This window comes from Notothenia rossii (genome assembly GCF_949606895.1).
Source record: "Notothenia rossii genome assembly, chromosome: 10".
NCBI classification, from domain to species: domain Eukaryota; kingdom Metazoa; phylum Chordata; class Actinopteri; order Perciformes; family Nototheniidae; genus Notothenia; species Notothenia rossii.
Genome location: NC_136908.1, coordinates 63,946,304 through 63,973,772, shown reverse-complemented (window position 1 = coordinate 63,973,772; position 27,469 = coordinate 63,946,304). Strand labels below are relative to the sequence as shown.

At 41.6% G+C, this 27,469-nt stretch overlaps 2 protein-coding genes and 1 long non-coding RNA gene across 3 annotated transcripts in view; 2 read left to right on the top strand and 1 right to left on the bottom strand.

Moving 5' to 3' along the window:
• The window catches only part of LOC307022815 (scavenger receptor cysteine-rich type 1 protein M130-like), a 46,430-nt gene extending 36,386 nt beyond the window's left edge, over positions 1–10,044 (top strand). Inside the window, exons 8-10 of the mRNA XM_079655707.1 lie at positions 4,596–4,904; positions 5,335–5,426; positions 7,341–10,044. Coding sequence (XP_079511833.1) covers positions 4,596–4,904; positions 5,335–5,426; positions 7,341–7,442 — 503 coding nt within the window. The 3' untranslated portion in view covers positions 7,443–10,044. The remainder of the gene's footprint in view (positions 1–4,595; positions 4,905–5,334; positions 5,427–7,340) is intronic.
• Positions 10,045–18,892: 8,848 nt separating this feature from the next.
• rtcb (RNA 2',3'-cyclic phosphate and 5'-OH ligase) lies at positions 18,893–27,459 on the bottom strand. The gene is made up of 12 exons (XM_079654557.1): positions 27,249–27,459; positions 26,447–26,525; positions 26,288–26,355; positions 25,420–25,519; positions 24,160–24,316; positions 22,380–22,536; positions 22,138–22,297; positions 21,849–22,024; positions 21,094–21,282; positions 20,357–20,467; positions 20,025–20,144; positions 18,893–19,253 (listed from the first exon to the last, which is right to left on the bottom strand). Exons 1-12 carry the CDS (start codon positions 27,339–27,341, stop codon positions 19,146–19,148), a joined length of 1,518 nt encoding a protein of 505 aa, XP_079510683.1. The 5' UTR covers positions 27,342–27,459; the 3' UTR covers positions 18,893–19,145.
• On the top strand, positions 22,546–22,979 carry LOC307021995. The gene is made up of 3 exons (XR_013803293.1): positions 22,546–22,599; positions 22,713–22,797; positions 22,879–22,979. It is a non-coding gene; the product is annotated as an uncharacterized lncRNA (long non-coding RNA).
• Positions 27,460–27,469: the final 10 nt, after the last annotated feature.

Here is a 27,469-nt window from a genome sequence, read left to right as displayed (position 1 = left end):
AATCAATCAATCAATGTTTATTTATATAGCCCAATATCACAAATGTTACATTTGTCTCAGTGGACTTCACAGTTTGTACAGAATATCAGTATGACAACACGACACCCTCTGTCCTTAGACCCTCACATCGTACAAGGAAAAACTTCCAGAGAAAACCCACAGTTTAAAGGGGAACATGGAGAAACCTCAGGGAGAGCAACAGAGGAGGGATCCCTCTCCCAGGACGGACAGACGTGCAATAGATGCCGTGTGTAAATTGAAAAGATAATACATTTGCAACATAGGTAGTCCAAATGTTTTGAAATGCATGTGTGTATAATAGGAAGATGAATCCACGAGGATATCCATCCAGGACTTATGATCCAGGACCGCAGCCACGACTCAAGATCCAGGACTCGCAATCCATGACACATGACCGCAGGATCATCCATGACTCCGGATCCCGGCGTATATAGACACCAAAAAGAAAGACATTTGGGGAAGCTGGGTTATTCGGAACATGAGAGTACACAGGTATAGACAGAGAGAAGGAAGAAGTAAGATGTCCCCCGACAAACTAAGCCTATATCAGCAAAACTAGGGGCTGAATCTAATCAGCCCTAACTATAAGCTTTATCAAAAAGGAAGGTCTTAAGCGCACTCTTAAAAACGGATAGGGTGTCTGCCGTCCGAACACAAACTGGAAGCTGATTCCACAAAAGTGGAGCTTGATAAGAAAAGGCTCTGGCTCCCATTGTACTTTTAGAGACTCTAGGAACAACCAACAACCCTGCATTCTTGGAACGCAATGCCCTAGTAGGACAGTAGGGTATAATGAGTTCTTTAAGGTAAGATGGCGCCTGCCCATTAAGGGCTTTGTAGGCGAGAAGAAGAATTTTAAATTCTATCCTGTGTTCTATAGGGAGCCAGTGTAAGGCAGCCAGAACAGGAGTAATGTGGTCCCTTTTCCTAACTCTGGTTAGTACACGAGCTGCAGCATTTTGAATCAGCTGAAGCGACTTGACTGACTTCTTGGTACACCCTGATAATAAGGAGTTACAATAATCCAGCCTTGAAGTAACAAATGCATGGAGTAGTTTCTCTGCATCGTTTTGAGGCAAGATATGCCTGATTTTTGCAATGTTACGTAGATGGAAGTAGGCGGTCCTTGAAATTGATTTGATGTGGGCGTTAAAGGATAAATCCTGATCAAATATAACACCAAGATTCCTTACAGTCTCACTGGAGGCCAAATTAATGCCATCCATAGTTAATATATCTTTAGATAATTTGTTTCGTAGATTCTTCGGGCCAAGTACAATAACTTCAGTTTTGGTCGTGTTTAACATCAAAAAATGTAAGGTCATCCACGTTTTTAAGTCCTTGAGGCAGTCTTGAATTTTATTTAGATGATTAATTTCATCAGGCTTGATTGATAAATATAGTTGAGTATCATCCGCATAACAATGAAAGTTTACAGAATGATTCCTTATAATATTGCCTAACGGAAGCATATATAGGGTGAACAAAATAGGTCCGAGCACTGAGCCCTGTGGCACTCCATGGCTCACTTTGGTTTGCATGGAAGATTCATCGTTGACACGTACAAACTGAGAGCGTTCAGATAGATAAGACCTAAACCAGCCTAAAGCAGTTCCCTGTATGCCAACTAAGTGCTCTAGTCTTTGCAATAGGATATCATGGTCGATAGTATCAAATGCAGCACTGAGATCGAGCAAGACAAGAATAGAGACAAGTCCCTTGTCAGAGGCTATTAGAATGTCATTTGTGACTTTAACCAGAGCTGTCTCTGTGCTATGTTGTGTTCTAAAGCCAGACTGAAAATCTTCAAATAAATCATAGTTTTTTAAGTAATCACACAGCTGTTTTGCGACTGCTTTCTCAAGAATTTTTGAGAGGAACGGAAGATTAGAAATAGGTCTATAGTTGGCTAAAACCTCTGGATCGAGGTTGTGCTTTTTAAGAAGCGGTTTTATCACTGCTACTTTGAATGATTGTGGAACATAGCCTGATAATAAAGACATATTCATAATATTTAATAAAGAAGTGCTAATTAATGGAAAAACTTCTTTTAACAGCTTAGTTGGAATCGGGTCTAAGATACACGTTGATGGTTTAGAAGAGAGAATCATTGAATTTAATTGTTCAAGGTTTATGGCTGAAAAGCATTCTAGTTTACTATCTAGTGTAATATTAGAACTTACGTTTCCGGGAGCTGTTGATAACACTATACTGGTCAAAGGCAAGAGGTCATTGATTTTGTTTCTAAGAGTAACAATTTTATCGTTAAAAAAGCACATAAAATCATTCCTACTGAGTGCTATGGGAATAGAAGGCTCAGTCGAGCTGTGGCTCTCTGTCAGCCTGGCTACAGTGCTGAAAAGAAATCTTGCATTATTCTTATTCTCATCTATTAATGAAGAGTAGTATGCTGCTCTCGCTTTACGCAGTGCTTTCTTATATTCATTGAGAGTAATATGCCAAATTAAACAAGATTCTTCAAGTTTAGTGGAACGCCATATCCTTTCAAGTTGTCTCGACTTTTGCTTTATTTTGCGGGTTTCGGCATTATGCCATGGAGCTAATCTATGTTGTTTTATTTTCTTCTTTTTCAAAGGAGCAACAGAGTCTAATTTTATTCGCAGCGCATCTGTAGCACTATCAACAACATGATCAATTTGGGGTGGTGTACATTTTGTATAAGTTTCCTCCCCTACATGCAGACATGCTATCGAGTTAAGTATTGGTGGAATCTCTTCCTTAAATTTGGCTATAGCACTAACAGATAGGTTTCTGCTGCAGGAGCTTTTGGCTAATGCTTTGTAGTCTAGTAACAGTACTTCAAAAGTTACTAAGAAATGGTCGGATAAAGCAGGATTATGCGGTTCGACTAATAGTTGCTCAATTTCAATACCATAAGTCAGAACAAGGTCAAGAGAGTGATTATAGCAGTGGGTTGGTTTATTTACACTCTGACAGAAACCAACAGAATCTAATATAGAGTTAAATGCAACAGTAAGGCTATTTTTATCATCGTCAACATGAATATTAAAGTCACCTACGATAATTACTTTATCTGTTTTAAGTACCAAAGCTGATAAAAACTCAGAGAATTCTGATAAGAATTCTGAATAAGGACCTGGTGCACGGTACACTGTAACAAATAAGATTGGCTGCACAGTTTTCCAGGTCGGATGCGTAAGACTAAAAACGAGGCTTTCAAAGGAGGTATCATTTAATTTTTGTTTAGTATTGATAAGTAAACTTGAGTCAAAGATTGCTGCAACTCCACCTCCTCGGCCCGTGCCTCGGGCAATCTGAGTATTGATATGGCTGGGTGGAGTGGCCTCATTTATGCTGACATATTCTTCATGTCTCAACCAAGTTTCAGTGAGACAGCATATATCAATATTATAATCTGATATTAAATCATTTACCAGTATTGCTTTAGATGCTAGAGATCTTATGTTTAAGAGACCACATTTAATCTTCCTGTTTTGTTGCACTGTAGTAGTTGTTACATTTACTTTGATTAGGTTATTATGTATGACACCTCTATTAGGTTTTACCTTAAATTGTCCTTGGGCAGACACACACACCGTTAATATTGGGTATTTTATTGGGTTCGGGATTCCTATGGATGACTGCCTAGGAGAGAGCGCAGAGAAGCGTGTAAGACTGCGACTCTGCCTCCTGGTCTCAACTCCAGTTTGTCATGGATTAAGTCCACAAAGCCCTGAAATGTTTGCTGAATGAGATTTGCACCTTCCAAAGTAGGATGAATGCCGTCTCTCTTCATCAGACCAGGTTTTCCCCAGAAGGCTGTCCAATTATTCACGAAGCCCACATTGTTTGCTGGGCACCACCAAGACAACCAGCGCTGAAATGATGACATGCGGCTATACATGTCATCATTGATCAGATTGGGGGGGGGACCAGCGTGGAGAGCCCTCCAGTGGAGGGCTCTCCACGCTGCGGTAGCTGTCAATGCGTTCAGTGATCAACCCTACAGTGTCTGACGCCTGTCCTTTCTGTGAACAGAGGGAAAACATTTTTCATTGTTTTACGGAATGTGGTCGACTCCTTTGTCTTTTTGAGTTACTCACTCAGATGTTGATTTTGTTTAATGTGTTTTTTTCTAAGTCAATGTTCATTTTGGGTTGTAGGTACAGTCAGAAGCAAAAGTGCAAAAGTCAGCTTTTTGAATGTGTTGTTGGGGCAGGCTAAAATGGCCATTTACCTCAGCAGGAGGAATAAAGTTGCGGAATCATTGGATACCGATGCAGTTTTGATTTTCAAGCGGATGGTTAAAGCAAGACTGAAAGCGGACTACGGTTACTTTTGCTTAACAAAAAATGTGGGAGAATTTGAGGCCATGTGGTGCTTTAAAAATGCTTTGTGTTCTGTGAAGAATGAGGACCTTATTTTCAGTCGTTGTCTGAACTGACAATGTGTCTGTTTGGTTATTTGCTTTGTGAATAAAAGTGGTTTGAAAAATCAAAAAAAAAAAAATCTGTGTCTCTCTCTCTCTCTCTCTCTCTCTCTCTCTCTCTCTCTCTCTCTCTCCTCTCTCTCTCTCTCTCTCTCTCCTCCAGACCTGCTGTTTCAGCCCAACATCTCTGTGTCCTCCTCCATGTACGGAGTCTCCGGGGCCCAGCAGCAGGGGTTCCAGGTGTTCAGAGGCTCCACCTTCAGCATCAGTTGCTCCATCCAGCCTCAGTACACAGGAGGCTCCTTCCTGCTCAGCTCCTCCACTCACAACTACACCCAGCCAGCTGTCAATCACTCTGCCCACTTCCTGTTCCCGGCTGCAGAGCCCGCCCACCAGGGAAACTACAGCTGTGTTTATCACGTTTCTCAGGACTCCTCCTCTGAGAGCCGTCTGCTCTCCGTCACCGTCACAGGTGAGCTGTTAGAGTTTACTGTAGGACGGAGCGTGATGCTCCCCATGAGAGCGCTGGTGAGGACTGAGTGTTTTACTGTGAGCCCTGAAGCAGTCACACCCTTACATCACATGTAGCTTTCCAGAGCAACGTACAATAAGTGCAATGAACCGTGAAGACATGAATCCAGAACACACATTCTCCAGTCAGCTGTAGTTTACATTGGAGTATTGCCATGAGTACTGAGTGTTCAACAGATACAGCTAGCAGCTTCTCCCTACAGTCCTACTGTCTGGTATGAACAGGAGAAAGGGTTGGGGTTGAATGAAGATCTTAAGAGGATGTAGTTTATTGTAATATAACTGTAGAGAGGAGTCTCCATGCTGAAGTGGGTTCAGGTCTCTGTGTGTTTGCTGACTCTTGATGTGATGCTCTCCTTGTGTTCCATCAGATCCAGAACCTTTTATCATCCGAGCCGTCGTCCTGCCGTTGACTCTGCTGCTGGTGCTGCTGGTGACCATCGGACTTTACTTCTACTGCAAGGTACGGAAACATGTTGTTGTTCCACTGACTGAATGATGAGGTACTGAAACATGTTGTTGTTCCACTGACTGAATGATGAGGGACTGAAACATGTTGTTGTTGTTCCACTGACTGAATGATGAGGGACTGAAACATGTTGTTGTTGTTCCACTGACTGAATGATGAGGGACTGAAACATGTTGTTGTTCCACTGACTGAATGATGAGGGACTGAAACATGTTGTTGTTCCACTGACTGAATGATGAGGGACTGAAACATGTTGTTGTTCCACTGACTGAATGATGAGGGACTGAAACATGTTGTTGTTCCACTGACTGAATGATGAGGTACTGAAACATGTTGTTGTTCCACTGACTGAATGATGAGGGACTGAAACATGTTGTTGTTCCACTGACTGAATGATGAGGTACTGAAACATGTTGTTGTTCCACTGACTGAATGATGAGGTACTGAAACATGTTGTTGTTCCACTGACTGAATGATGAGGGACTGAAACATGTTGTTGTTCCACTGACTGAATGATGAGGTACTGAAACATGTTGTTGTTCCACTGACTGAATGATGAGGGACTGAAACATGTTGTTGTTCCACTGACTGAATGATGAGGGACTGAAACATGTTGTTGTTCCACTGACTGAATGATGAGGGACTGAAACATGTTGTTGTTCCACTGACTGAATGATGAGGGACTGAAACATGTTGTTGTTCCACTGACTGAATGATGAGGGACTGAAACATGTTGTTGTTCCACTGACTGAATGATGAGGGACTGAAACATGTTGTTGTTCCACTGACTGAATGATGAGGGACTGAAACATGTTGTTGTTCCACTGACTGAATGATGAGGGACTGAAACATGTTGTTGTTCCACTGACTGAATGATGAGGTACTGAAACATGTTGTTGTTCCACTGACTGAATGATGAGGTACTGAAACATGTTGTTGTTCCACTGACTGAATGATGAGGGACTGAAACATGTTGTTGTTCCACTGACTGAATGATGAGGGACTGAAACATGTTGTTGTTCCACTGACTGAATGATGAGGGACTGAAACATGTTGTTGTTCCACTGACTGAATGATGAGGGACTGAAACATGTTGTTGTTCCACTGACTGAATGATGAGGGACTGAAACATGTTGTTGTTCCACTGACTGAATGATGAGGGACTGAAACATGTTGTTGTTCCACTGACTGAATGATGAGGTACTGAAACATGTTGTTGTTCCACTGACTGAATGATGAGGGACTGAAACATGTTGTTGTTCCACTGACTGAATGATGAGGGACTGAAACATGTTGTTGTTCCACTGACTGAATGATGAGGGACTGAAACATGTTGTTGTTCCACTGACTGAATGATGAGGGACTGAAACATGTTGTTGTTCCACTGACTGAATGATGAGGGACTGAAACATGTTGTTGTTCCACTGACTGAATGATGAGGGACTGAAACATGTTGTTGTTCCACTGACTGAATGATGAGGTACTGAAACATGTTGTTGTTCCACTGACTGAATGATGAGGTACTGAAACATGTTGTTGTTCCACTGACTGAATGATGAGGGACTGAAACATGTTGTTGTTCCACTGACTGAATGATGAGGGACTGAAACATGTTGTTGTTGTTGTTCCACTGACTGAATGATGAGGGACTGAAACATGTTGTTGTTCCACTGACTGAATGATGAGGGACTGAAACATGTTGTTGTTCCACTGACTGAATGATGAGGGACTGAAACATGTTGTTGTTCCACTGACTGAATGATGAGGGACTGAAACATGTTGTTGTTCCACTGACTGGATGATGAGGTACTGAAACATGTTGTTGTTCCACTGACTGAATGAAACAGTGTGTGTTATTGAACAGGAGTGATGCAGGAAGTCTCACTGTGTGCTGTCATGTCTCTCCAGGCCACCAGGGGGCGGAGGCCGAGCCGAAAGGAGGACATTGAGCTGTATTATGATTACCTGGGTGTTCCTGCTGAAGAGGAAGGAGCTCAGGGAGCAGAGTAGCAGCTCCAAGGAGCTCCTCTCACACACATGGGTTCATCAGCTCTTATAGCTTTTAACCAACGTTAGAAAATATAGCTTTCTGTTTTTACTCTGAAAGTCACCAGCAATGTGTGAGTGCCTCATGTTTCCTGACTTCCTGTCAGCTCCAAGCCCATTGGTACCCACTGAAGATGAAGATCCTTAAAAACATTACAAGTTTGTTTTATTTTGAAAAGTCCAATCAGTGAGTGCAGTTTGAAACCAAAGACAGGCCGGGCCGATGAGGGAATGTGTAGCAGAATAATGTTACATATATAATTTAAAATTAGGCAAATCCCCCCTAAAATCAGTACTAATACCTAATGTTTGATTCAAAAGTGGTGATTTCTGCACAAAGATAAGAGGAGGAATGTGTGACAGCACCATCTGGTGTTGGATTTGTAGATCTCAAGCACACCGTGGGTTGGTGTTTGTCATTTAAAAAAAAAATACAATTAAGAAATTAAACTAAATCCAGTTTATAAAACAACAATTCGTCTTGTTAGTGAGATATCTTTTTGTAAATAGAGAATTTTGAGCAAGGTATGAAGTGCTTGTTTTTATTTTGTAAGAATTCGTTTTTTGTTTTAGTTAGGACATTTCTTTTTCTTCTGTACTTAGCTCAGTTTTGTTATACATGTTCATTGTTCAGGATTTTGTTACTTGATAAGAATTCTTTTATATTTTGTAAGAATTTAGCTATTTTCAAGAATTCTGCTTATTCTAAAATGTATTCTATCCTCCTGGGACCCGAGGAAAAAAAGTGTCTTCCAATTTCCTTTTGTTTGTGATTTCCTACCTGTTTAGGGTTAAAAAAAACATCTTGCCATTTAGACTTTTTTATTTTATTTTATTTTAAAATGTTACAGTATGTCCACTGTAGAGGACGTCGGGATCATATTAGTTTGAAAAGACAGCCACAACTAACAGATAGACTATGTAACGTATTGTGGTTATAAAGTGATATTAATACAAGAATACATTCACCTTTATTTAAAACATGAATAAGTCATTGATCTGAACATTGCTGTTTATTTGGTCAATAAAAAACTAGTTTGGTTTTTGGTGAATCTTTCCAGATCTTCAAAGACTTTGTAGTCGATGTACTGAAAGTACCTCATTGATTCCAGTCGTCACGGGCTGTGGGTCATCTTGACTAGTTGTATGGATGTGGTCTCCATTTGACCTGCTCAGAGGAACGAAGCTGTCTGAGGCAACTCTCATTTCTCATGGCTCCTCTTCAAATAAAAACAAGAAGTCATACGTGCTACTCTTGGCCCACAGAGGGACATGTCTCTCCAGCTCGTCCCTATCTGTCTCTCTCTCTGTATCTGTGCGCTCATGGAGCCTCCTGCATCTTTCCCCCCTTCCTCTTGACCCTCTTCTATCCCAGGTGTGAAATCCTCATCTCTCTCATCCTCTGAGAGCTCTACATCTGAATCTCCCTGAACTATCTGGTACAGGAAATGTCTGCTTCAGTTCCGTCTCCTGCAACAATATTGAGTCATTAAGTCCATGAAGACGGTCCTGACGTCCACTAGAATGGACATTTATAAAAGGGCTGTTATTAGAAAACTTTAATTATTTAATTGCTTTCAGAACTAATTATATATTTCCTCACATGTTAATAAACAAGAACATATATGATTTTCATGGTAAAAATTACAATTATTCAACAATATTTGACTTCTCCTCCTGCTTCTATAACATGTTGTTTTTGGTATGCCAGCCATTTTGGATGAAAAGAAAGAGGAACTTCCCAGCATGACATTTTAACCAATGACATGTCACTGGAAAGACCAGGAGGTCCTCTGTACATCAGGGATTGATAGAGTAGCTCAAAAGAGTCAAAGGTGATGCATGTTAACAAAATGTCCACTACAGTGGACATTTTTCAATGGGCTGGGTCCCAGGAGGATATTCTAAAAAAGACTTTTGAAAGAAAAATGTTGTACTTGGAATTTACATAATTTGTAATAAGAATGTTCAAAATTAATGTTCTTTGTTACGTAATCCAAAAATGTGCTTATTTTATAAGAATTTGGCAAAGAAATATTTAGCATTTCTTATGATTTTTTTTTAAGTGTTCAGATTATTGTTGTGATTTAGGATTTTTTCCCAAATTCATGAAACTTTTTGAATTTTTTTCGTACTTAAAGAATGTACCTATTTTGTTCATTAAAACATTTTCTTTTGATCATTTGTATGCTTTTAGTCACGAACTGTGCTTAACTTGTATCATTAAGGATTGTCATTATTACAAAGTCATTATTTTTGTAATCGAGAAAATGATTTTCCTTCATAAGAATTTGATTAATTTTGTTAAGGAAAGAAATGTGCTTTATATGTTTTGCCTATAAAGTGTTGCGCTTCCTGATCGAGGTTGTAACGTGATGACTTGACTTGCTTTTGATATTTTAGATTGCTGATTTTTACCAAATATTTTTGTATATTTTCTTCAGATCAGAATGATTTTTAGTAGAATTTTGCATCACAAGTTTTGCTTAATTCTTTTTTAAATAATTAGAAATAATTTCGGATTCAAAAGAATATGCTGACGGAAATAATCTGAACGAAACATGAACACGACTCCAGAAAATAATAGAGATGATCAAGATCACTGTAATAAATGTTTCCATGTTGTTTTCTATGTCCCAAAGGAATAATAAAACTTCTTGAAAAATCCATGAAACTCTGAGAGTGAGCTGAATTGTGTATTTAGTGTTTATCCTAATTGGGAAGAAGTGAGACTGTTAAATGTACGAGATCAACTCCAAGGCTTTAGTTATGACTGCATGAAATAATCTCTGTCAAACAAACAATTATAATACTTACACGTTTTGATCAGCAAGATAATCTCCACATATTAACACCACTTTGTGATTTCTGAAGTAAGAAGCTAATGTTAGGCTATAAAGGAACTACAGCACGGTCACATGACTTCACGTCACCACCGCTAAGCTAAAGGAGGCTAATGTTGAGCTATAAAGGAACTACAGCACGGTCACATGACTTCACGTCACCACCGCTAAGCTAAAGGTGGCTAATGTTGAGCTATAAAGGAACTACAGCACGGTCACATGACTTCACGTCACCACCGCTAAGCTAAAGGAGGCTAATGTTGGGCTATAAAGGAACTACAGCACGGTCACATGACTTCACGTCACCACCGCTAAGCTAAAGGAGGCTAATGTTGGGCTATAAAGGAACTACAGCACGGTCACATGACTTCACGTCACCACCGCTAAGCTAAAGGAGGCTAATGTTGGGCTATAAAGGAACTACAGCACGGTCACATGACTTCACGTCACCACCGCTAAGCTAAAGGAGGCTAATGTTGGGCTATAAAGGAACCAGTGTCGGCCGGCCCATAGGGGCGCTAGGGGCGCCGCTCCCCCTCTTCCCACATTAAAAATAAAAAGAATACAAAAATATATATTTAAAAAATATATTTTTTATTTTTATTTTTAAAAAACAAGGTAAATATTATATAGTTGGTATCAGTAAAATGTATAATCTACAATAAAATCCCGTTTAAAATTGTGTTACGATGTCTAAAGTTACTGATAAGTCACATGCTTCCTGCCTGGCCTTGCCCGTGTATCATTACCCTCTCTCGTCTGGGCGCTATGCACAGCGCCCAGACGAGAGTACAGCAAGTGCAGCAGAAGCCAACTGTTGCTATCTTTAAACTATGCCGCCAAAACATAATTTCAGCCAATCAGCGTCGTCAAATCTGATGGTCACAGGGCGCCTACGTCAGCGCCCGGTGCAGTCTGTGAGTTGTTTGGACTCGTATCCAAGGAGACAAAACAGGAAGCTGTCATACACTCTGGAAGCTATCATTAGCAGCTCCAAAAACTCAGTTTTTGACTTCATAAATACTCCCAGTGCTTTTTCTGGGTTTTCCTCATGGCAAACATCAAACCATTGCACATTCTTGACCGCCTCTACAAATTGGTCCTGATGAAACCCCTTATAAGACCTTCTATAATTCATCTTGGAGCCAGCCTCAGGTATTTTGGTCTTGCGTACTATAGCAACTAGATTATGATCACCAAAGCCAACTGTGAGTGACAACACTTCAGTGCAGTGCTCTGGCCTGTTAGTATAGATGTGGTCAATGCAGGTCGTTGGAATAGCCCCATGTTTATTTGTAGCCCTTCTGGTTGGTGATGTTATTACCTGAGTCATATTACACATTTTGGCAGCTAATGGAATCTTGTTCCACATGGGGCATTTCTCATTGAAGGCATTGATATTCAGGTCTCCCATGAAATATATTTCGCTATTACACTCAGCTGTATTATCTACCAGTAAGAAGAAAGGCTGAGGCAGAGAGAGCTGCGCTCAGATCACGCGCTGCTGCCTTATCACAGAAACACTCACTTGAAAAACAAGACGCTGACCTGGAAGCAATGAAAGCCAATATCAGAGCTGAAATGGAAAAGCTTGAGCTTCAAACTGATATTGATGCTGCAACAGCCAAAATTAAAACATTGGAAGCTTCTGAGGATGATGACTCTGATCCTGACCCTCGTGTGGGGGGGGGGGGGGGGGGGGAGCAGTATGACACGGGTCAGCCAGATGAAAGTGATGATTTCCAGGATGAAGAGAACCAAGGAAAACCTGTGGAGAAGGATAATAAAAAGAGTTCCATATACTCAAATTCAATGAACTCAAGTCATGCAGCCCCTAGTGTTCATGTCCAAGTATTACAACCAGGGCCCACAACAAGGACAGCAGCATCAGCACAGCAGCATCACTCCATCCAGGTCAGACAAAGCTCTCGGACAGAAAGCAATGACTTTATTCAAGTAATGTGAAGCTGACCGTTGAGCGCCCCGACCAAGCAAGGAGGCAGAGGCAGAACGTCCAAAATACAACCCGGTGTGGGCATTTATTACTCACGGGCACATGACACAGCCTCAATCTCGCTGTTTACGTGAGCACAGTCACCAGCCACAAGGATCTCACACAACCAAATCACAGAACACACAGAGCCTAAATACCCACAGACCAATCAATCAACAAGACACAGGTGAGGGGGAGGACACAACACAGGGCACCAGGTGAACACAATCAGGAGCAACAGACTAAACAGGTTTGGGGAACACTTCCAAACCAAACCACATGTGCTTCGGTGGTGGCGAAGTCGATAGGGACTTGGCTTGGCAACTGGAAGGTCACCAGTTCAACTCCTGGCAAGACCAAGTGCTACCGAGGTGTCCCTGAGCAAGGCACCGTTCCCTACACTGCTCCCCGGGCACCGTTCAAAATGGCAGCACACTGCTCCTAACACTAGGATGGGTCAAATGCAGAGAAACAATTTCCCCACGGGGATTAATAAAGTATATCAAAATCAACAAAAAAAAAAGGCCCGAAGCCGTCAGTCCACAGTGACGAAGCTGCATTATGTGACGAAGTTACCTTCGTCACATAATGCAGCGACAAAACTAAATCCCTGAAATGCTGATGAAGGAGCAACGCTTAACATTACTCCCATCCAGGGGAATACCCATCTTTAAAGGAGAAACATTACAGTACCTTTCATTCATCAGAATGTTCGAACATAAAATAGAAGATCAAGTTGACAATTACAAAGACAGGCTGTTCTTTCTAGAGCAGTATACAGAAGACCAAGCTAGAGACCCTAACCCTATACAGAAGACCAAGCTAGAGACCCTAACCCTAACCCTATACAGAAGGCCAAGCTAAAGACCCTAACCCTAACCCTATACAGAAGGCCAAGCTAAAGACCCTAACCCTAACCCTATACAGAAGGCCAAGCTAAAGACCCTAACCCTAACCCTATACAGAAGGCCAAGCTAAAGACCCTAACCCTAACCCTATACAGAAGGCCAAGCTAGAGACCCTAACCCTAACCATATACAGAAGGCCAAGCTAGAGACCCTAACCCTAACCCTAACCATATACAGAAGGCCAAGCTAGAGACCCTAACCCTAACCCTATACAGAAGGCCAAGCTAGAGACCCTAACCCTAACCCTATACAGAAGGCCAAGCTAGAGACCCTAACCCTAACCCTATACAGAAGGCCAAGCTAGAGACCCTAACCCTAACCCTATACAGAAGGCCAAGCTAGAGACCCTAACCCTAACCCTAACCCTATACAGAAGGCCAAGCTAGAGACCCTAACCCTAACCCTATACAGAAGGCCAAGCTAGAGACCCTAACCCTAACCCTATAAAGAAGGCCAAGCTAGAGACCCTAACCCTAACCCTATACAGAAGGCCAAACTAGAGATCCTAACCCTAACCCTATAAAGAAGGCCAAGCTAGAGACCCTAACCCTAACCCAATACAGAAGGCCAAGCTAAAGACCCTAACCCTAACCCTATACAGAAGGCCAAGCTAGAGACCCTAACCCTAACCCTATACAGAAGGCCAAGCTAGAGACCCTAACCCTAACCCTATAAAGAAGGCCAAGCTAGAGACCCTAACCCTAACCCTTTAAAGAAGGCCAAGCTAGAGACCCTAACCCTATAAAGAAGGCCAAGCTAGAGACCCTAACCCTAACCCTATAAAGAAGGCCAAGCTAGAGACCCTAACCCTAACCCTATAAAGAAGGCCAAGCTAGAGACCCTAACCCTATACAGAAGGCCAAGCTAAAGACCCTAGCCCTATACAGAAGGCCAAGCTAAAGACCCTAACCCTATACAAAAGGCCAAGCTAAAGACCCTAACCATATACAGAAGGCCAAGCTAAAGACCCTAACCCTATACAGAAGGCCAAGCTAGAGACCCTAACCCTAACCCTATACAGAAGGCCAAGCTAGAGACCCTAACCCTATACAGAAGGCCAAGCTAGAGACCCTAACCCTAACCCTATACAGAAGGCCAAGCTAGAGACCCTAACCCTATACAGAAGGCCAAGCTAAAGACTTGGTCAAAAGTTGCCAATACATGGATTCTAAAAAGGGCTTTTTGGAAGCCAAAGACTGCTCCAAGAGAACTATGGACATCAGCTCTTAATCGCAGCAGCTCGTTTGGACACAATGTTGAACTGGAATGCTATCAAGAGTGAAGATAGAAAAGCATTGCATTCTTATTCTATCTGTAGGAGCCATTTCCATAGATTATATTATTTTATCTTTTTAGAGTACATAACCTGAGATTCTATGGTGTATATCATTTATTATTTAATTTGAGTGCGTTACTCTGCAGGTCGAGGTGCTGCAGCCTACTGGTGTGGCTGAATGAAGCAAACAGTTCTTAGACCTTGCTGGTTGGGAGCGTCACAGCTTGGTTCTTCTGCCTTTAACATTGAAATATCAGTTTATAGGACAAATAGTTTGTTCAAAAACGTTTATTTATTTTTGCCTTTTTTGGAATAAACTATCTTACTTTTCAATCGCATCTGGATATTTCTATATTTTTTCTCTCAAACTACAAGCGTCTACTCCTCGGTCAGCCCCACGAGTGAATCACTAACAAAGGACAACAAACAAATGGATATCGTGTTCACTACATTATCTTTCTTCGTGGATGTTGCAACACAATGGAAGATGTTGAGTTTTTGGATGAAATTAATAGCACATCAAACATGATCATGAAACTTAGGGAACAGTGGAGAACAAGTGCATATGCATATTATGAACACAATGAGACAAGAGCAAAGTTTCCAATATTGGTCGACTTCATTGAAAAGCATGCACGCATTGTATCAGACCCCATGTTTGGAGACATAGAGGATGTCATGCCAAAAAGGGATATTAAAGTATCACCCAGCAATAAGCCTGCTCATGGTTATAAGGGAAGTCGTTTTGTTACTGTGACAACCCCAGGAGTCAATGAAGAGCAGAAACCTTTCCAAAACATCAAATCAGACGATAAAGGCATTACTGTTCTGGGGCCTCATTTATAAAGGGATATACGCTCAAAAAATGGCGTACGCCAGTTTCTATCCAATGTTTGCGATTTATAAAATACTAACTTGACGGGAAAACGTGCGGTCCTCCACGCAAACTCTAACCCATGCGTACGCACTAAGCACAAACACGGGAGAGACGAGAAACTGCGACACCGTTGGCAGAAGGAAGGATGGAGAGAAATATGTGGAAATAAAACCATCAATAAAATGTTACCTCTCATTTATCAGTTATGAAGAATTCATTTTCAAACATTGATCAAAGCCAATCTTAAAATGATTTAACAAACTGTTTGAGACTCCTCAGAGCACACAAAAACATAACTGGAGAAATAAATAAATACGGATATGTTTTTTAAAACCACCTCGAATGTGTTGTGTTCATGTTAAGAAATGTTTTCTCATAAATGATGCGGTAAGCAGGAGGACAGAATTACTCTAAACTGACGCCGTGTTGCATTTCTATAGGTCGTAGATACGAGCATGGTTTTATATATGTTTAAAACATGTTTAATCGTGTTTTATGCCGTTTGCCAAGACTTGATAAGTCGCTCGTAAAACACAGGAGGTATGGAAACTAAGAACACCATATGTGGTAAATTGTAAAGCTAATATAACACAACACATTAGTTGTATTTTCTTTAACTGGTGGATATAGAGTTGCTGCGGAGGGATTCCCCGATCATTCCCCGATAATTTCTCAGTTTCTCATCAAGGGGGGGGGGGGGGGTCTCCTGTCCCCGGTAGAAACACACTGCCTGAGGAAGGCTATGTGTATTCTTTTTGTCATGAACCTTTTTCGGAACACTTATTTATTTTGGTGACGATCCGACCTCCATGCTGCTACTCTGGTTCAAACTGCATCCACCAAACAATATGATTTATCTCCACCTCCCCAAAAGAACCAGAACCTGACACGGTGTGAGATGTTTGAGCTGTTCTGTCATCATTTCCTGCGATCTTCTCCATGCAGTCAGTCAGTCAGTCAGTCAGTCAGTCAGTCAGTCAGTCAGACAGACAGACAGACAGACAGACAGACAGACAGACAGACAGACAGACAGACAGACAGACAGACAGACAGAAAGAAAGAAAGAAAGAAGGAAAGAAAGAAGGAATGAATGAATGAATGAATGAATGAATGAATGAATGAAAGAAAGAATGAATGAATGAATGAAAGGGCGTTTCTTTGACTATTTATAGGCAGATATGGGCGTTACGTGAAGCCCGCTAAAGCTGCACCGCATTTCGAGTCGGTTGTGATTTATAAAGGGAAACCGGCGTAGGAAGTGCCGTACGCACTTTCCTCGCCGGTACGCAATGTTCGGTGAATCGGAAAATGTCAGAAAATGTATGGACCTATTTTTCGGATTTCTACTACGTAAGCAACCTTCCCACGTGAATCCTACGCACGGCGTTATAAATGAGGCCCCTGAAGCGCTGTGTATTTTGTGCAGGAGAACACACCTCTGAAACATGTACGATGAACAACAAATCTCACAATGAAAAGATTGACTGCTTAAAAGGCACAAGGAATTTGCTTTGGCTGTCTAACGAAAGGACATCTAAGCAAAGACTGTCAGAAAAAAATGAAATGTGAAGTTTGTTCAATGAAACATCCAACAATACTGCACATCTACAAGAAAAGGATTGAACAAAAAGACAGCTCTGATAAATACAGCCAAGCAGCTTCTGTAAGCAGCGCATTAGTCTCTTTAAATGGTAGAAACCACGCTGGGGCCGGTGGTCAACAAACCCTACCAACTATCCCAGTTCAAATCAAGTTGTCAAACTCGAACCAGCCTGTGCAGACTTACGCATCTATGGATCAGGGAAGTACTGCACGTTTTTGCACTGAAGCCCTTCAACAAGATGTGCATGCCAAAGCCAAGAGAACAAAAACCCTCTTAAAAACAATGGGTCAGGAGAAAATGATTAACACTTCCTTTGTCAAAGGTCTTGAAGTGAGTTGCATCGAAGACAATGATTTTTACCCGCTGCTTAAAGTCTACACACAAGAGGAGATTCCTGCTGGAAAAGAGCACATTCCCACTCAAGAGACCATCAATACATGGAAATATCTAAGAGAGATTAAGTTTCCTGAATTGGATTGTGGAATCGGATTGCTTGCAGTGGTTCTCAAAGTGGGGTCCGCGACCCCCCGGGGGTCCGTGGCACTCTGCCAGGGGGTCTGTGAAAAGTTTTCAGATTCATTAATTTAAATTATCATGATATCCTTTTTTTTCATTTTTTTTTTTTACAAAAGGCTTCATAGTTCAACAAATAATATTTTATTTTTTTAATCTAAAATAGTTCATAGATTACGTTCTAATCTAACAAATCTATACATTTAAAAATCTCAACCAGCCTCAAGAAGAGGCATCCTTTCAACAGTCTGCTCTGTGTACGACCCACTTGGATTCCTTTCACCATTTATCTTCACTGCAAAGCATGTCCTACAAGAGTCGTGCAAACTCATCTGTGGGTGGGACGAAGAAATCCCGGAGGCTCTCAAGAAACAGTGGCAAAGATGGCTCATGGGATTAAAGCAGACAGAAAGCTTCAAGACTGATCGATGTATCAAACCAAAGAATTATGGACAAATTAAATCTGCACCATTTCACCATTTCAGTGATGCAAGCGAGATTGGATACGATGTTGTCACCTACCTTAAGATGATAAATGAAGACGTTCACATACCCTTCATGTCAGGAAAGTCACGTGTCGTGCCTCTGAAAAAAGTCACTGTCCCAAGATTGGAGCTCACAGCAGCAGTACCGGCAGTACGCCTGGACAAGATGATCAGAACCGAGCTGCAAATCTGTTTTCTGGACTGACAGCACATCTGTTCTGAGATACATCATGAATCAAACGCTAAGGTCTCAGACATTTGTAGCCAACAGAATAAGTCTGATCAGAGAAGCAACATCACAGTGGAAACACATCAACACTAAACTGAACCCAGCAGATGATGCATCTCGGGGACTGGCAGCAGTTGCCACTGAAAAGCTGAATCTATAAAAGAGTGGAATCTGAGCAGAATAGAACGAGCTCTCCGGCAAAAGGATGTGAAATGGACCTTCAATCCTCCTTACGGAGCACATCATGGCGGAGTTTGGGAAAGACTAATCCGGCTTGGAAAGAAAATTCTGCTCTCTGTCACAAAACAACAAACACTTGATGACGAAAGCCTTTCAACATTTCTGTGTGAAGTTGAAGGAATTCTCAACAGCCGACCAATAACTTCTTTTATTGATGACTCTCCTGTTTCTGTTCAGAGTCTGTCAGGCTGGAGGGAGGACCCAGTCGCTGTGAGGGAGACCCGGAGGTGAGAGGTGAGGGAGAATGGAGACCAGTGTATATTTATGGAGACTGGAACCGGAAGGAAGAAGAAGTCGCCTGCAGAGATCTCGACTGTTGCTCCGCTAGTTCCTAGTTTGACCCGATAACTAATATAAAGAAACTGGATTCTATAAAATATTATTTATTGGTATCTTATAAGTTGCGTAGAGGCAAACAAAAGGAACACTAAAAAGGTGTTTCTGTAATTCAGCTTTTAGTGATATTTTTTATTTGGCATGAACAGAATATTTTTACATTTTCTTTTCAGGTTAGAAATTAAATTCCTTTCTTCAACATAAATTCATTTGACTCCAGAAATGAAACAAAAAAAAAGCGAAGTATCTTCTGCTTCCCCGCTCAGAAGTCTTCCTGTCCTTAACGAGCTTCCTGTCCTTAACGAGCTTCCTGTCCTTAACGAGCTTCCTGTTTGTGGTTAAAGTCTTTAACGTCTTGCAGTATTCATCCTTTAATGACGGCGATCGGTCGCAGTTTGATCGCCTTCTGACTGATTCCTGCGTCGTGACACGTGTTCACAACGTCCGTCACGTTCTTGTACGATTCAGGAGCCTGAAGGAAACACGGGAACACAATATTTTAGTGTTTGCATAGTATGGAAGAGGATTAATGCCAAAGAGAGGAAAAAACAGAGAAAAATATTGAGAAACAACAAAGAAATCCATTGTTGTTTGCAATGTACGGAAGCCAATTCACGCCAAAGTGTAAAAAACAAAAAGATATTCAGAGGGAAGTTTAAAAAATGAAATACTTGATTGTTTGCGCAATATGGAAGCCAATTAGTGCCAACGTGATGAAAAATAAAAGATTATTGAAAATAAATAACAAATCTGTCAATAAGAAATGTATACTGAAATTAAACTAATAACAATTTTAAGAAAGCGTGGATAATGTCTAAGATTAAAATAACAAATATATGAGAAAGGTTAGGGTTAGGTGAGGATAAAGAGTTAGAAAATCACATTTCCGTAAACATTTTTTTTTTTTTAAATAGAAACTAGTATAATATATATATATATATATATATATATATATATATATATATATATATATATATATATATATATATATATATATATATATATATATATATATATATATATATATATATATACTGTATATACAATTACAAATATGAAATTATGATATTCTATTAAATTACAAAAACAGTTACAGAAGAGGTTTAGTGCCAATTTTGAGTCGCAAAAATAATATCAAAATGTTTTCCCGAAATGTTAGAGGTGACAAAGTCGCCGCCACAACCCAAACTAAGAATAACCCAATAATGATTGAATCACTGAGTGAAGAATAACCCCTCCTCACCTCCTCCATGACCAGTTTTGGCGAGGCGACCCTGATGGCGATTCCTTGATCGGCGAGTTTGTCCAAAACGTCCTGGAAGCCGATGTTTCTGCGAGATTTCGCCCGGGACAGAGCGCGACCCTGAACACAACACAGTTACAGATCAATTAATTATCAATTAATTATTAAAATATACTTGAATACAAATGTACAAGAATTAAAAGCGGAACATTTAAGAGAGAAAACAATAAATATTTCCTGAAAAAAAAATTCCATTATTATCCGAGTTTTTTTTTATCCCAAATATCAAATTTATGAGAAAGCAAATTCATTAAATTAGTTAAATCTCGTACGGCTCCGTGACAGGTGGTCCCGAAGGTCTCCGTCATGCCCTTCTCTGTGCCGGTCAGGACGTAGCTACAGGTTCCCATCGTTCCTCCAATCAGAACCGGCTGTCCGGTGAGCTGAAACACAAACAGAAATGAACCAATTAACTCTCCGTCAGCTCGTTAAGATGCTTGTTAAGACCCTGGTTAACAGAAACATACATTTACCAATTAACTCCACGTTGGCTCGTTAAGACCCTCGTTAAGACCCTCGTTAAGACCCTCGTTAAGACACTTGTTACGACGCTTGTTAAGACCCTCTTTACGACGCTTGTTAAGACCCTCGCTAACAGGAACATCAATTAACCAATTAACTCTAGGTTAACTCGTTAACACCCTCGTTAAGCCCCTCGTTGTTAAGCCCCTCGTTAAGCCCCTCATTAAAACCCTTGTTCAGACTCCCGTTAAGACCCTCGTTGTTAAGACCCTCATTGTTAAGACCCCTCGTTAAGATACTTAAGACCTTCGTCATTAAGACCCTCGTTAAGACACTCGTCGTTAAGAAGCTCGTTTTAGACACTCGTTAAGACCCTCGTTAAGACCCTTGTTCAGACACTCGTTAAGATCCTTGTTAAGACCCTGAGGAAGACACTCGTTAGCACACTCGTTAACAGAATCAAGTTCACAAATGAACTATCTGTCAGCTTGTTAAGACCCTCGTTAAGACCCTCGTTAAGACCCAGCGGTGTGATGTGTTCAGTGACCTGGTAGTCGACAGGGATGAGGGGGTGGTGGGGGGGGAAGGCTCGGGTGGACCCCTTGCGATGGATCAGGAGAGTTTTCTGCCTCCCGTCCACCATGTGCTCCTCCACTTTGGCGATGTTGTGAGAAACGTCGTAGATCACGTGCATGTCGAGGTCGTCCGGGGTCGTGACGAACACTTTGGCGAACGCCTGGAAATAAAGAAGGGGGGGGGGGGGGGGGGGGGGTTAGGGAATGTTAGAAACATCTCACTGGTCCCCGGCTTGAGCTTGAACCTCAGGATCCATGTATCTGTGATCCTCTCCAGAATGGAAGGAGTCATCACATACAGAGCATCAACTAGTTCCTGAACAGTGTCCTTCACATGCTGATATGCAAGAGAGGGAGTTACACAGTCACAAGATGGAGGAATAGAAAGCAGTATTCAATGTTTACTTCAGATTAGCTCCACGTCAGAAATGATCATGCTTGTCATATGTCTCTCTCCATAGAGGCTGAATCATCATGTTAATCACATAGCTATCATATGCCTCAAACAGTCCTGATGCTCTGCTAGGTAATCACACATCCTGTCATGTTCACAGCTACAGTTGATACCTTTGTTAGCATGTTGCTCTCATGTTGGAAGAGGACATTTAGGATCTTCAGGATCATTGCTCCCAGGTAGAGGCGTGTGTGTGTGTGTGTGTGTGTGTGTGTGTGTGTGTGTGTGTGTGTGTGTGTGTGTGTGTGTGTGTGTGTGTGTGTGTGTGTGTACCTGTCGGGTCAGGAAGGTCATGGAGGCTCTGTTGACCCAGGCGTAGTTCCCGGCGGCGGCCATGGCCTTCAGGTAGTCCTGGCCCTCCGGGGAGTGGATGCGAGCGCAGGCCAGCTGACGGTCGTTCACCACGATCTGATCGCGCTTCATCGCCTTCTCCATCGCCACCAACGCGTCTACAACCAGGAGAGTTACTTTAAAGTGTGAGTGTGTACTCACTGAAGAAGTCCTGTATGTGTGTGTGTGTGTGTGTGTGTGTGTGTGTGTGTGTGTGTGTGTGTGTGTGTACCTGTGGCCACCTGGTGTCCTAAGCCCCTGCTCCCGCTGTGTATCATCACACACACTTGTCCCTTGTGGTCGATTCCCATCTTCTTGGCTGCGTAGTCGTTGTAGATCTCTTCGACGACCTGGATCTCACAGTAATGGTTTCCAGCTCCCAGAGTTCCCAGCTGCAGAGAGGGGGACGGTTATTAATCAATTAATGAATACACCTGTAAATAAGGTGGGGGTTGAGGGGGGGGGGGTCTGTACCTGAGGAAGGCCTCTCTTCTTGGCTTTAGACGACACCTTGTTAGGATCGGCCTGAAGCATCCGTCCGTTCTCCTCACAGTGCTCCTTATCCTCCGCCCAGGCATAGCCCTCCCTCAGAGACCAGTCCACGCCCATCTCCAGAGCCTCCTCCAGGTCCCTGCAGGTGAGACAGGTGAGAGACAGACAGGTGAGAGACAGACAGGTGAGACAGGTGGGACAGGTAACATAGAGACCAGTCCACGCCCATCTCCAGAGTCTCCTCCATGTCCCTACAGGTGAGAAACAGACAGGTGAGAGACAGACAGGTGAGAGAGAGACAGACAGGTGAGACAGGTAACATAGAGACCAGTCCACGCCCATCTCCAGAGTCTCCTCCAGGTCCCTACAGGTGAGAGACAGACAGGTGAGAGAGAGACAGGTGAGAGAGAGACAGGTGAGAGAGAGACCAGTCCACGCCCATCTCCAGAGCCTCCTCCAGCTCCCTACAGGTGAGAGACAGACAGGTGAGAGAGAGACAGGTGAGAGACAGACAGGTGAGAGAGAGACAGGTGAGAGACAGACAGGTGAGAGAGAGACAGGTGAGAGAGAGACAGGTGAGAGAGAGACCAGTCCACGCCCATCTCCAGAGCCTCCTCCAGGTCCCTACAGGTGAGAGACAGACAGGTGAGAGAGAGACAGGTGAGAGACAGACAGGTGAGAGAGAGACAGGTGAGAGACAGACAGGTGAGAGAGAGACAGGTGAGAGAGAGACAGGTGAGAGAGAGACAGGTGAGAGGCAGACAGGTGAGAGAGAGACAGGTGAGAGAGAGACCAGTCCACGCCCATCTCCAGAGCCTCCTCCAGGTCCCTACAGGTGAGAGTAGGGATGCATATCGTTGACTTTTTTACGATACCACTGAACGATACCGATACTCAACCGATACACATCGTGATACTTTGAAAACGTATCATCCCACAATGACTCCCATGAAGCGCTTTACGATATAGTTAACATGTCAAATGAATATTAAATTCAATTGTGGGACTTCTTGGACCTTTTAGTAGGCTACTGAACAAACAATGAAAAATACATTATGGAATATCTTTGATAACACCCGCCATCAGGTGTGCCGCGTGAAGAGCACATCTTGTGAATGCAAGCAGACCGTTATAGCACCGTTAGAATTAATGTTAAACCTGAGATTCGACTAGAGAACAAATAAATAATAGAATAATGGTCATGAGATCTCGGCGTTGCACAAACAAACATTCATCATCTTTAAAATCAACATCTGCTTTCACTGGTGAGAGAAAACAAATCCCATCACAGTTCATTTGTGGGACGTTTACCTTTTCTAGTATTGAACAAACATAAAATATGAAGAAAAACCATTATGCAATCTAATTTATAACACCGGCCATCACGGGCCACGGACTCACTTTTAAAACAATTTTTTTTTTTTTTTTAATTTTTTTTTTTTTTAAAGTATCGAAACCGGATCTGATTTCGGTACGGTATACCGTAGCCAACAGTAACCGGTATTTCGGTAATACCGGATACCGGTATGCCTCCCTAGGTGAGAGACAGACAGGTAAGACGGGTAACGTAGACCAATAAACCCCCACCTCCGGGTCTCTAAACACAGGTGAGACAGACAGGTGAGAGAAAGGTGAGACAGGTGAGAGGGGCAACAAAGAGACCAATAAACCCCCATCTCCATGGCCTCCTTCTGGTCCTAGACAGGATTTGACACAGGAAAATTCAGGTATAAAAAGGTAAACTCAGGTGAGTTGTTCTTACTTGGCCCCCATGGGGATGACCCCCTTGGACCCCACCCCCACAGGAATGTGATCGAACAGAGCCTGAGCGAGCTGCTCCTTCACCGGCTGAACGTCGCTCTCGTCCAGGTTCGTCCTGAGCAGCCGCACGCCGCAGTTAATGTCAAACCCCACACCGCCTGCAGGGGGCGACAGAGAGACACTTAATTATATTAATAACATGTTAGCATCATTAATGTCAAACCCCACACCGCCTGCAGGGGGCGACAGAGAGACACTTTATTATATTAACACTGTTAGTATCATTAATGTCAAACCCCACACCACCTGCAGGGGGCGACAGAGAGACACTTTATTATATTAACACTGTTAGTATCATTAATGTCAAACCCCACACCGCCTGCAGGGGGCGACAGAGAACCACTTTATTATATTAACACTGTGTTAGTATCATTAATGTCAAACCCCACAGCGCCTGTAGGGGACGACAGAGAGACCATTTATTATGTATTAGAAATGATGAAAAACATACTGATTTATGAGAAAATATTTAAAACTTCTCAGAGATTAAAGTCCCCGATTTACGAGCAAATTAATCGTAAATTGTTTCAGAAATTTGCAACAAAGAAATCCGTTATTTTGTGATTTTTTCTTGGAATATTCCCCTCTTCGCTTTATTTATTTACTTACATACCTACAATAGACCTAGCACGGCGTAATGAGTTACTGTCCACCTTTCTACCTGTTTATTATATTAATATTTTGCTAGCATCTTTAATGAAGAACCCCACAGCGCCTGCAGGGGGCGACAAAGAGCCCCTTTATTAAATGAATACTGTGTTAGTATCGTTTAGAGCTGCAGAATGAACAGGTCTGCACTAGAGAGATATATGTAAGTATACAATAATAATATTCCAAGTAAAACTCAGAATTTATGGCATAAAATTAAGGTTAAAAAATTGCTAAACAATTTTAGATTTGTTTTGCTCGTAAATCTGGGACTTTAATCTTCTGAGAGTGTTTAAATATTTCTCGTAAATCAGTATGTTTTTTATCATTTTAATCTAAAAGAAAACACACATTTGTGACTTTTGTCTCTGAGAATATTTGATATTTTTAAGTCTGTTTTTCTTCGTACGTTTATTATTTTTATCTCGGAGGATATCAACGTTTTTTTCTCGTGAATTTATGGTTATCTTGGATTTTCTACATGTTTTTTCATCGTTGTACGAGTACAAAATCACATGACATCATATAAGTAAAGTTATAAAAGCGTGTTTACCTGGAGAAACCACGGAGCTGGGGTCGTTCATATCGAAGGCCGCCATGTTTCCGATCGCAAACCCGTATCCAGAGTGAACGTCCGGGAGACCGATGGACCTCTGAGGGCGAAATAAACAACGTACAATTCAGTGTGAAGCTTTAACGGTCCTATATATCTAATAACTTTAATATGTATATATGCATTACATTAATGTACACAATATCTGTTTGTTTTTTTATTATTACTGCACATATTTTATTTTATTCTATTGCATTATAAATACCGCTATATATTTTTTTATTTTTAATGTTTACCTGGATATAAACCTGATTCTGATATGTTCATTTAATTCATTTCTTATTTTAAAAGTTACTTAAAGGTGGGTTAGGTAATTTTGGAGAAACCAGCTCGAGTGGCTAGAATTTTAAAATACACAACCGGAGAAAATCTGCCACTTCCTTCAGACTTCCTTACAGAGCCCCTCCTCCAACACACACGAACGCACACATGACCAATGAGGGCAGAGATCAGTTTGTGCACAGATGGAAGGCTGACAGGCAGGTAGGCCATCCAGTTACTTTAGCCGGCTCAGATGATTGGTTGTGCTTTTTACAGCGCTACGGCTTCAAAGCACTTCAGATATTCATTGCTGTCGGGATGTTAAGAGCATTCCATGGAATTTAACAACAAGAGTTTCTGAAGTGAATTAGCTCCCCCACCTTTAACTGTAAATAATTGTATGAATCTCTAATCTGTGTGAATCTGTGCCGTTTTTTATCCTTATCCTGTTGCTGTTTAAACGACTGAATTTCCCCACAGGGATTAATAAAGGTCCATCTTATCTTATCTTAAATCCTCCAATTCATCTCGTTAAGACGATACTCACGTGTACGATGCCGGGCAGCGCCGCCACGTTCCCGATCTGCTTCATGGCGGGGAGGAACCCTCCGAAACCTGAAGAGCAGAAGCAATAAATACATTTAAAGTTCATGTTCATCTCTGCTGTGATGGAATAGCTCGATGTGTGAGGTGGACCGCAGCTGACCTCCTCCTTTACAGGCGTTACGAAGCTCCTCGAACATCAGCTTCTCCAGAGGCTCGTTCACGTAGAAGTTCCCCTCGACCTGACGCAAAAACAATCAAAACAATTCATTCAAATACAACGGTAACATGCTATTTTCATGGTTACTCTATAATACGTGGAAGCTGAAGAAGACTGGCTGCAGGTGGTGTTTTAAATATGCACTGTTGGTTTAATTGATATTAATTATTCTAAAAGCTTCATTCTTTTAGGAAAAAGTGGCAAAACAAATCAGTTTTCAGCCAAATAAAGATGGAAATGTGTTGCTTTCCTTTGTTATATTTAGGTGATCAAAGACTGACAAAACCTTACGTTTATTGTGTTATAATCTACTTATTGTTACTGTATAGTGTTATAAATATACATTTTGATGGTCTTGGAAATATTATGCCATGTTATTTTATTAGTGACGTTAATTAAATACCGTTTAACTATTATGTAGGGTGCATATGAAGTCAATAAATAGATTATATTTTTAACATTTCCACATGTTCACTGATTATTTATTAGGACACACCCTTTAACAGCTACGTTATTAGTCATATTAAAGCTAATATTTGCACAACTGAGCTTCGTCAGCAGGTTTTAACTTTAAAGTGGAGCTGATTTCAGGGGGTACTTTCACTGATTATTGTGCCTACATTATCACAAGTATTATGGTATGTTTATAGGAGTTTATCTGCAGGTTAAAGTCTACAGAAAATGTGCTAACTGCCTGTATACATAACTGAGAGCTAACATGCTAACAGCTAAAAGTGTGCCTTACTTGCATGTTGGGAACAAAACCCTTTTTAATCCTCCAGGTGTTCTTCCCGATCTTGTCCAGGAACTGCAGCTCATCGTTATAACTGCGACTCATTGTTGTGGGGAGAATATATTAGATGTTTAAAGAGTTTAAATCTATTTTTATGCTGCGTTTCACCGGTTTGTTTAACGCCAAGTGTCAGTAGTCACTGAGGTACGGCAGCTCGGAAGCTATTTAAAGAA